Source organism: Sinocyclocheilus rhinocerous, unplaced genomic scaffold, assembly GCF_001515625.1.
Source record: "Sinocyclocheilus rhinocerous isolate Xijiao unplaced genomic scaffold, SAMN03320098_v1.1 scaffold494, whole genome shotgun sequence".
Taxonomy (NCBI): domain Eukaryota; kingdom Metazoa; phylum Chordata; class Actinopteri; order Cypriniformes; family Cyprinidae; genus Sinocyclocheilus; species Sinocyclocheilus rhinocerous.
The window spans coordinates 373400-384778 of record NW_015628684.1 but is presented as its reverse complement, the minus strand read 5'-3'; the positions used below and the strand labels follow the sequence as shown (position 1 = coordinate 384778).

Below are 11379 nucleotides of genomic sequence, written 5' to 3'. Positions count from 1 at the left end.
CGCTGCTTTATTTTGCTCATTGCGCCCTCCTGTGGCCTCGGGAGACAAGACAAAAGTTTCCTTAAAACCTATTTAATCTGCATATAAAACATTAGAAATGAGATATTTGTTTAATTTTTATTTTGTGTTTGATTGTTAAAAAAAATATATTTTTCTCAATAAATTGGGTTAATTTAAAAATACAGTGGTTAAATTAAAAAAATTTTTTTATTGCTCTTTGTTTTAAAAAAGGTTATAAAAAATTTCAATAATTATCGATACCGAACGATATGAAACATTATATCGTTGATTAATTTTTTAGCTATATCGCCCAGCCCTAATGAAATGTAATAAATATAATTTATTCCTGTGTTGCAGCCATTACTCCAGTCTTCAGTTTCACATGATCCTTCAGAAATCACTTCTTATCATCAACGATGAAAACAGTTAATGCTTATATTTTTGTGGAAACATTGAAACATTCATTCAAAAGAACAGCATTTTTTTAAATAGAAATCATTTGTAACAAATTAACATCATCTTACTGACCCTACACTTTTGAACGGTAGTCATTTTTTCATTACATCATCTAAGCACAAGAGTAATCTCAAATTTCTGCTTTAAAAGAGTGAAGAAAAGACAATGGAAAAAGTATCATGGGTGAGACAGGCTGAGAAAAGAAAGAAAACCGATTAAAAAAAGACAAAGACTGAGAAAACAAGAGTTGGACTGAGGGAGAGTGAAACGGGGAGAAAGATAGGCTGCAAAATAATAAGGAATTAAGAAATTTATTGAACAGAATTGACCGAAAAATTACGTCTGGAAAGATAAACCGTTCCAGTGATTTATGAGCATGAGAAAGCACCAGCTTCCAATTAAAAGAAGTTCCACTGGAATAACGGCGGTTCTCAGGTTGCTCAACACATTCGGAATTATGTAAGAGAAGAAGAGCGAGAAAGAGCGCGAGGGAGGCTGAGAAAAGAAAAAGGAGGATGTAGAGAAAAGGATATGAAACATGTGATGAAAAGAAAAACAGGAAAAACAATGAGACAAGGCTGTTTCACAAGAACGCATGTCAGCATATTCAGGTTTGGGTTTGCGATTGTGACGTGTCGACATGTCGAGATAACATCTTCAGTAAGAAGAGTAAGAAGCATGCCAAAACAAGAAACACAAGTATAGAATTATGATACAAATGACAGAACAAAAGAAGCAGCTTTCAAACAATGACCTACCGCAACACAAGACAAAAAGTGTAACATAACTACAAAAGCCACAACGAAAATCAAATAAAACGCCACCACGGATATCACAACAAACAAAAAGAAAAGAAACTAAACAAAAGACTTATTTATATTCTTTATTCACAACATACCTTAAACCGCCTGGCCAGGAACTTGTTTTTCATCTCTAAGAAGTTTCCCTTGTTGACTTGAGTTTTGAAAGGTTCGTTAACGATGGCGAACTGCGGGTCGTTCTGAATGTCCTGCCACCGCGCATAGCCGTGGCTTCAACAGGTCAAGGATCAAAGCTCAAACCTGTCAACCTACACTAGACCATGATATGCGTTCAAATCTAAAGATCTTTATTTTCGATAAAAGAATAACAATTTTGCTGTCTGTAGTATTCGCTAAAGAAAACTGATGTATTTGTAGGAACTCAGTTTTTTCCATCTCATTTTATTTCATTGTTCTTCTTGGCTTGGAGCTCTAAACAAACTGTTCATTTAGCAAACGCAGTATAAATATACATTAATGGAACTGGATTATTTCTACAGCGACAGCAGCCTATCTCCAAGGATACCACACGATGCCTGCCAGCAGCCAGAAGTCGTGTCGCCGGTGCCAGATCTCATTGATCTTGCCTGATGAAATAGCCGCCCGCTCCTCGTTCTGCCAAAGAGTGTGGAGCTCTGTACATAAAAGAAACACACAACACGGCCAGATATCACTTACAATCCGTTTATACCTGCTGACGAATAAATAAACAAAAGGTAGCAATCCTCCGACAACAAAGCTAGCAAGCGTGTAAATCGAGTTATCGAGCTATAAACTACTCCAGAGTGTGGGCTGTATGCTTAGTGTTTGCTTGAAATGTTTTCTCAACGCTGGTGAAATGTTTATGAACCATAAGCATAAAGCCCTTGTTGTTTAGCTGTTCTCTTTTAAAGTTGTAAATTAAACTATATCCAGTGATTGGCTTCTGGGAACTGAAACTATTTATAGCGATTGGGGCTTGGAAACAAAACTCAAAGAAATAACAGACCAGACAAATGACCACCAGGGGTGTATTCCAGAAAGCACGGTTAACTTACCGTCAGCTAAACCCTGAACTTTCGGTTGATTAACCCCAAACCTTGCTTACTCGAGGTATGTGGTTCCAAAAACGCGTCCGGGAGTAAGTTCATTCAACACAGAGGATGTTCCTGGTTAAGACTCAAAACATTCTCAACAGAGCGACGAATCGACGAGTCACTATGGAAACGGACGCTAAGAAAAAGCGTCATGCTGTTTCTTTCTTTCTTCTTTTGTTCAATGCTCGTTTACATGCTTCGTGCATATCGCCACCTAATTGATGGTTGTGCATTCATTTTTAGTTTTTTTTCCGTTTAATCTTTAATCCTTAAGAATATGAATTATATTGTTTGTTTGATGCTAATTATATATTAAGTCATATCAGATATGTATTTTGATTTAGAATTTAGACATTATAGAAAATGCCAATCCATGTGTGAGATGATAATAAAAAATGTAATAAATAAATATATATAATATAATAAATTAAACATTACCTTGTCATAGTGTTTTATAATTTATACAGATAACTGTAATATATGCCAATAAAATAAATATAATAACCATATTAGAATAATATATTACCTTATTTAGCAATGCTGTTTCTTTCTTCTTCTTTTGTTCAATGGTCGTTTACATGCGTAGTGCATATCGCCACCTAATTGATGGTTGTGCATTCATTTTTAGTTTTTTTTCCGTTTAATCTTTAATCCTTAAAACCGAATGCACAGCTGCAATGGATGCAATGTACTGATACACGTGCTTCCTACTGTTTACGTTCACTTAAGACATAATCAACTGTGTTTATGTGAATGCTCGTCAAAACGAACAATTCGACATCAATTTGTGTGTAATTCTCCGTTCATGCGACGTGAAAGAGTACTCACATGCTGTGAGATGTGCTTTCTGTGTGTATATGGTTCAGTGTCTGAGTTCTCTCTTGCGTCGTCAGATTTATCCTTATGTCTGCTCTTCTCTTACTCCCACATATTGACATTTTTTAACGTTTTATGCGACGTCTATACGTCTTACGTCAGCAAGTATATGTTAGCTTATGTCCCGCCGGTTCATATGTACGCATCTAACCGCCGAACCACGCAGCAGATTCGTTCTGAATGAATCTCTTCCCAAATCGTCCCTCCCTAAAATTTTCGTTGTTGTTGACGAAAATTATTCCTCAACGAAATTAACACTGTTTGGGACTGAGAACTCGAAATCCATTTTTCCCGGAAACAAGTTGAAATATGGACTCATCTGAGTACAGCACACATTTTCACTGTCTTTTGGACTATCTGAGATTAGCTCTGGCCCAAAGAACCCGGTAGCATCGCTGCATGAACTAAGGTTTCCTGCCTTGCCCTACATGTACTGTGATTTCTCTGGATTCCTTGAATCTTTTCAAAATATTATGTATGGTACTTGTTGAAAGACCTAAATATTTTGCAATTTTGCATTGCGAAATGTGATTTTTGACACTTCTCTCGTGAAATTTGGCACAAAATAATGAGCCATGTTCCAGCTTTGCTTGCAAAGACTGAGATGCTCCTTTTATACCCAAACATGATACCTTGAACTATTACCAGTTCACCTGCTCCATACCGTTAAGTAACTTGTCCATTGTTTTACTTACTTGTTTTTGACATATCCGACCGAACTACAAGCTTTCCAGTGATGTCTGTGAGAAAGGTATATTCACTCAACAACCACGCGCATCTGCACCGCTGCGCGCTCAATCCACTCAGCGCGCTTTGTTTATCAGCTTGCGCACATCAGCTATACAGATGTTAATACTGAAAGTTTAACATTATATTCATTGCATACATATACTTCGTAGACATCCTTAATCTTTTATAACTCCATTCTGCTGTCTGTTGTTGGTGTTTCTTTGTCTGAATATGGCACTGATCACATGCTGTGTGGTATCGGCGTTTGGTATCGGGGCATTTTAACGAGTACGAGTACGAGTACAGAAGCTCAGTATCGGGCCCGATACCGATACCAGTATCGTATCGGTGCATCCCTAGTGTATATATATATATATGCATACATATATATATACTAGGGATGCACCGATACGATATATATATGTGTGTGTGTGTGTGTGTGCGTATGTAACAATATCAAAATCTCACAATACGATAATATCTCATTATGAAGTCCAATGTACGATATTTATTCAGATATTTAAAACGTTACCCATTTAAACTGCTAGCAATTCATAATGCACTTTTAAGCTTTTATTTTGATGGAAATGGCAGTAGAGCTTTTATTTTGAAGGTAAAATTCCTGCTTCAGTGAAAACAGGCTTACAAAAATGCCTCTCACTACAAATCTAGTGACATGCTGTAATCATCTTCTGCGAAAATAAAGCATAACTGGTGGCCATTGGGTTCCCAAATGCTAAACGCAGTAAATCTCCTAACTGTGATATTTTCAGAAATAGAAGTCGCGTTTTTTCATCTGAAACGTGCTGCGATTTATATTCCAAAGCCACTCATATAATGCAGAAACACTCAAGCAAGCAAAACACGCGCAACGCGTGCACGTGTTTGTACTGATGCAGAATAGTACAGCCTATAGCGCATTTCACACAGGCTGCTAGATTCACTTTCGCCAGAAAGTCGTATGCCCAAGGTTAAAAATAAATGATGTTTATAGTGAATGCCCCTATAAATGGTCTTATTTTTACGATTTAGTTCACTGCTTCAGTGAAAACAGGCTTACAAAAATGCCTCTCACTACAAATCTAGTGACATGCTGTAATCATCTTCTGCGAAAATAAAGCATAACTGGTGGCCATTGGGTTCCCAAATGTGCGCTAAACGCAGAGCACATGTAATAAACAAGTTCACTGCATTCAATGTGAACTGAGCCGTTCTGAGACTTTAAAGACCTTTAATGTTAGAATAAGAAGTTTAAATATATTTGAAAAAAATACACTTTTTGCCCGGAAGACCTATCGTTTCATATTGTCATGTGACCACGATGATATCGAGACAGTTTTGCTATCGCGATACCACGATATTGATATCGATATTGATCATATCATTCCATTAAAATACCATTACATGTTGAAATTAATATTAACTAAGATTAATAAATGCTGTAGAAGTAGGCTATTGTTTATTCTTAGTTCATGTTAACTAAAGTAGTTAACTAATGAAACATTATTAAATTGTTTCCAAAATACTGTTCAAATTGTTACCGCCTTTAGTTATTATTTTGGAATAAATATAAAAATGCATAAAAACACTATGAAATGTATAATTAGTATTAAAAATATTAAATCAAATAAAAATTATATTATATATGTGCTATAATTATATTAGAATTATATTTGTTCTCTTTTTTTATGTAATATTTAACCAGGAAAATGTGACAACATTAAGTGTAACAGGGACATATATATAGGCCTATATATATATATATATATATGTATATAACTGCCTCCTCATTTTAAAACACCACCGCACGCCACTGATATATAAATACTATTTTGGAATTTTAAATAAATATATTTTAAATTTGAAAAAGGTATTTTCTGAACCTGTGCTGTTTAAAACATAACTGAATTATGAATTATTATGTTCAAAACAATAATTTAAAACAAATACTGAGCACCTCCCTGAGCAGATAAATGGGAATGCTTACAGATACCTTCAACATGTTAAGTATTTCAACACAGACAAAATGGCACACAGCAGCTTTAAACATTCTTTTTGTATTTACCTGTGAATCCTCCATCTGCGATGTTGAACATAAACCGTGGACGCTCTGTGGGTTTGCTGTTACCTTTGGGCACCTCCTCCCTCTGCCCTCTGACCTCCTTCACAGCATCCTTTTCACCCTTCACCTCCTCTGTGACCCGATAGAAAAAAGAAAAACATGTTTACATCGTGTTTAGTTTAGTTATTTATTCCCTACATTAAAACACAAAAATTAAGGCTTAAATTCAGTTGTACTGAAGGTTGCACCATCGATTTTAGGTGCTGTTTTTGTGAATGTATGTGTATAAACAACTTTGGTCCAATAGTTTTTCATTCTTCACTATGCAACTATATATAATACACAAAAAGCAAAGAAAGAAAGAGTAGCATTGTAACGTTCACCTTTTTTGACATCTGAGGGCTTATCTAATTTCTCTTTCTTTTCTGTTGTTTCTGTGGGAGGAGACGTCAGTTCACTTTTCTCTTTTTCTTCTCCAGCCTTTTCTCTTTTCTCTCCCTTGTCCCCTTTCAAAGCCTCTGTCATGACAGACAACAATTAACCACAAATCACAATAAAATGACTGATTGGCACTACAGCCAATCAGATTTCACCATTTGCTGCCGCAGTTACCTCTGCTCTCATCTTTAACAGATGGAGAATCTGACGGTTTCTCTGGGGAGGCCTCTTTGTCAGTGCTCTCCTCCACTTGTTTTTCTTTCTCATTCGTTTCTTTTGGAGAAGACTGAGAGATGGCAGGGCTTTCTTTTGTTTTTGAGTCATCAGAAGCTTTTGTTGGACTTTCGGATGTCTGAGCTTTTTCACTGGATACAGGGTCTTTTTCGCCATCTTTCACTGTGGTGGAAGTCTGGAAGAAGAGAAAGAAACACATTCTTTATTTGAGTCATATAGATGAAGTTACAGTTTACAAACAAATGCTTGCAGAGGCATTTCTAGCTTCTTCAGGCACTCTGGAATGGCCATTTAAGTTGTATCCAGCCAAAATCATTTTGTATCAAGCAACAAATAAATCAAATAAAAATGTCATTATTTTATAACAGATGTTCATTATATTACATTATAGCAGATGTTTAGCTAAGAACACTTGCTAATGAAGGGCTTGGGACTGTTTGCTTCCTGCTTTTTCAGGCATCCTGGAAGAGAGCTGGTTTGCATTACATGACCAAAAGAAAAAAAAGAGAAACTTTCCAAAAAGTGCTTTGTATGGGGTTGAAACACCCAGTTTGTTGAAGGTTTGGGCCTTTAGATTTCCATCAGGATATGTGATTGAATGAAAGAATGCCTTTTATTGTCATCATTATACACATGTACAATGAAATTATAATTATGGCTTAAGACAATTTATTATTCCATGCAATAAATAGAAAGGATTATATTTCACAAAATGTAAATTCTGTCATAATGTACTCATCCTCATGTCATTCCAAACTTGTATGAGTTTCTTTCTTCTGTGGAACACAAAAGATACTTTGAAGAATGTTGGTAACCAAACCGTTTTGGTACCCATTAATGTCCACTGTATAGACAAAAACAACACTAGCACATTTTTCAAAATATCTTCTTTTATGTTCCACAAGAGGGTGAGCAGATGAAGACCGAGGACAAAATTCATTTTTGGGTGATCTATCCCTTTTAAGTACAATCAAAAGCAGTTGTTATTGTATGATAAATGTCAAATGGCATTACCTAAGGTGTGTATATTTGAGCAACAAAAGATATTTTGCAATTGTTTTAAGTTTTATTTCAAATAAATGTCGTTCTTAACCGTTAATCAAAAATATATATATATATAAATAATGGTTTCCGTTGTTTTTTTCCCAACATTTATAATAATAAGAAATGTTTCTTAAAGGTTAGTTCACCCAAAAATGAAAATTCTGTCATTAATTACTCACTCTCGTGTTGTTCGAAACCCGTAAGACCTTCGTTCATCTTCGGAACACAATTTAAGATATTTTTGATTAAATCTGAGGGCTCTCTGACCCTCCCATAGACAGCAAGGTAACTACCACGTTCAAGGTCCAGAAAAGTACCAAGATGATCGACAAAGTAGTCCGTGTGACACGTGTTCACAACAGTACCATGTCGTGTGTGGCGGCGCCGGCACTGACCCAGATCTGAAACCACGGTGACCCGACGACTTTGAAAATCGTGCAGTGTGAACTCGGCATAACCCTTTAAACACCAAATCAGCATATTAGAATGATTTCATGGATCATGTGACACTGAAGACTGGAGTAATGGCTGCTGAAAATTCAGCATTGCCATCACAGGAATAAATACATTTTAAAAAACATTAAAATAGAAAAAGGTTATTTCAAATTGTAATAATATTTCATGATATTACTGTATTTCCGATCAAATAAATGCAGCCTTGGGGGGCACAAGAGATTACAAATACATAAATACATATTTTACCAACCCCAAACCTCTGAACAGTAGTCTATGCCACACTCTCAATTTATTATAACTTCATGATAAATTACATTATATAATGTTTTACAGATCATTAGAGCCATCACTAAAAGCAGCTTGTCAGAAGAAGCTGGAAGCATGATTACTATGTGGTTTCAGAAATTTTATCTCCATGAAACACACAAACAGACACACATGCTGCTCCACACTTTCTGAAACAACAGATTTAAACAGACAGGTTCACATAATGTTTTGCTAAACCTACATAATAAAATAATCCCTGCCACACCCTGCCACACACACACACATTTGTTTATCATGCTGGATATGTTTTTCTATTGTTCTAATATTACTTCTATTGTTGTTATATTAGGCATAATGCCCTTTTATAACCCCTAAAGCTAACCACTGTACAAACCTTTCATTTATTTCCATTAAGACATAATTTAATATGCTTATTATGCAGTTTTCCTTGTTGGATGTTCTCCACAAAGCAGGTGATTTCAGGTTTTGCATTTGGTCCTCACAACACACACACACACACACTTACCTCTCCATGTTTTGTGCTTTCCACACTCTCCCCCTCCTTTTCTTCTTTTGTTTTTTCCTTCTCTCTCTCTCTTTCTGGTTCTGTCAGGGATTCACACTGGTCTTTCTCCGCCTCTTTTGAGCTCTTTTCTATCTTGTCGGGTGGAGAGGGAGTGGCTGTGGGAACAGGTTACGGCAGGTAAGGTCACTGTGTGTGAGAGATTCTCTCTTTGAGCTGCATATGAGGGTTTTGGGTGGGTTTGTACCTGGTTTGGAGGTGCACGGTGTGTTGTTGCAGCTCATTTCAGGTGTGGGAGTGTCTGTCTTAATGGCAGGCGAAGAAGCTCTTGACGATTTCTTTGAGTCCACAGTAATCTCTGGCTTCAGTTCAGGCATGCTCCATTTCCCATTAATGTGCTCAAACTCTTGCACCTGCACACAATGTCAAACACACCTGCCTCTTCAATACAGTAACTCAAGTGCTTGTGTGAATCAATCAATCTCTATCTGTATGTCTGTCTATCTATCTATCACAGCTAGGTGGAGCACAACAAAAAAGAATGCGGGGTTTTCAACACACATTTTACAGTTTAACTATTTTAACACTTAAAACAGGACAAGACACTTAAAAATGGCATGAGACATGATGCAATGGCCCGTGATGTCTGTCTGAATGTGTATGGCTGTAGCAGTGGTGCTTAATACGTAGCCAAGAAGATTTTATCAGCTGTATAAAAGATAAGGCATAGCATTGTAAAGCATCATTAAAGGGGTCATATGAAGCGATTTAAATTTTTCCTTTCTCTTTGGAGTGTTACAAGCTCTTGGTGCATAAAGAAGATCTGTAAAGTTGCAAAGACTAAAGTCTCAAATCCAAAGAGATATTCTTTATAAAAGTTAAGAGTCAACCACGCCTACCTAAAACGGCTCGTTCTAACACGCCCCCACATATCTACCTCACTATGTGGGAAGATTTGCATAACGCCGCCCAAATGTTCACGCAAAGAAAGAAGGCGTAACTTTTATTCTCGCTGTAGTATTGTTGTTGCTGCCGCCATGTCGTGAAGGCGCTGTGTGATTTGTTGTGAAAGCGAAACTACTTTGTTTGGTCTTCCAAAGGAGGACGATATCTGCTTCGTCATGCCTGGAGCTGATCCATGCTGGTTGCTGAGGAAATACATCAACTTCGCGCTGTGGATCACCGGATTGGCTTTCACCGTGGACGAAGCGGAGTCCAGCCCGGGGTCGTCACATGTGGTTGCCGCAAGCCCGCCGGACGCTCCTTCGTCGAATCCGCCGGTCGCCACTTACTCTAGCCCGGCCTCCACTCACTCTAGCCCTCCCGCCGTTCCTCACTTTATCCCCCGGCCTCTGCTCACTCAAGGCCGCGGTGTGTGACGCTGTGTTTCGTTGTGAAAGCAAAAATACTTTGTTTGGCCTTCCAAAAGAGGACACGACTAGAAATCAGTGGTTAAGTTGTATTTACAACACTGTTCCAGAACACTTCAACCCAAATATTCAGATGTGTGCAGCACATTTTATGGAGGACTGTTTACTGATCCTGGGACAGTTACGTTAGACTAAAATGCCGGCAGTTCTGACTCACGAAAGTACGTTTTCATTTAAAGGATTTGCCACTGACGATTCAAACGCGAGTTTTGAGCAGTGTAGAGTAGCGCTTGTTGTTTGTCATTTCTCCGATCACAAATGCAGACATGGTTTTATGTTTACGCGGCGCAATGCAACGCAACGCGTAAAAAGACAGTATAAGTCATTATAATCAGTAATTATGTCCCCACTGGATGCAACAAATGCCTCGTTTATAATGGGTTTTAATGTTTTTGTCTCGTCGCTCCGGCCGGACAGGGCATCATCACAATATGGTAAGGGGCGTAACATTTCCGTCACACGCTTGAGGTATTCGGCCAATCACAACGCACTGGATAGCTGGCCAATCACAGCACACCTCACTTTTTCAGACCGATGAGCTTTGTAAAAATCGACGCGTTTCAGAAAGGCGGGGCATAGAGGAGAAACAATAATGTACAGTATGTGGAAAATAATGTGTTTTTTTAACCTTAAACCGCATAAACACATTTCATTACACCAAATACACAAAATAATGTTATTTTTAGCAACATCATATGACCCCTTTAATACATTCCAAATATCACAATGGACTGGATGTATAATTTTCTGCATTAAAGTACTTCAGAAGACCATTTAAGAATGCTAGGAATTTTTCCATTTCCACGGTCTGCCCTTTCCTGTTTCCTATTTTAGCTGCTTCTCCTGCCTGCGAGCTGAGGGGAGTGCGGAGGAATTCATGGGGAACAGAAGCAGATCTCTCACTCTCTGAACATTCCTAACTGCCATCTTGGCTTTTCCCGCAGCCGCTCATTATGACGACTACTAGGGACTGAATATTTTCAGTGAA

At 37.6% G+C, this 11379-nt stretch overlaps 1 protein-coding gene across 7 annotated transcripts in view; it reads right to left on the bottom strand.

Moving 5' to 3' along the window:
* LOC107738011 (chromodomain-helicase-DNA-binding protein 3-like) overlaps nt 1–11379 on the bottom strand; it is a 56360-nt gene that overhangs the window by 14913 nt on the left and 30068 nt on the right. For all 7 annotated transcript variants that reach the window (XM_016549674.1, XM_016549670.1, XM_016549668.1 and 4 more), the window contains 7 exons: nt 9209–9374; nt 8965–9119; nt 6612–6846; nt 6383–6517; nt 6003–6131; nt 1783–1891; nt 1355–1487 (listed from right to left, as the gene is read on the bottom strand). In XM_016549674.1, coding sequence (XP_016405160.1) covers nt 1355–1487; nt 1783–1891; nt 6003–6131; nt 6383–6517; nt 6612–6846; nt 8965–9119; nt 9209–9374 — 1062 coding nt within the window. The remainder of the gene's footprint in view (nt 1–1354; nt 1488–1782; nt 1892–6002; nt 6132–6382; nt 6518–6611; nt 6847–8964; nt 9120–9208; nt 9375–11379) is intronic.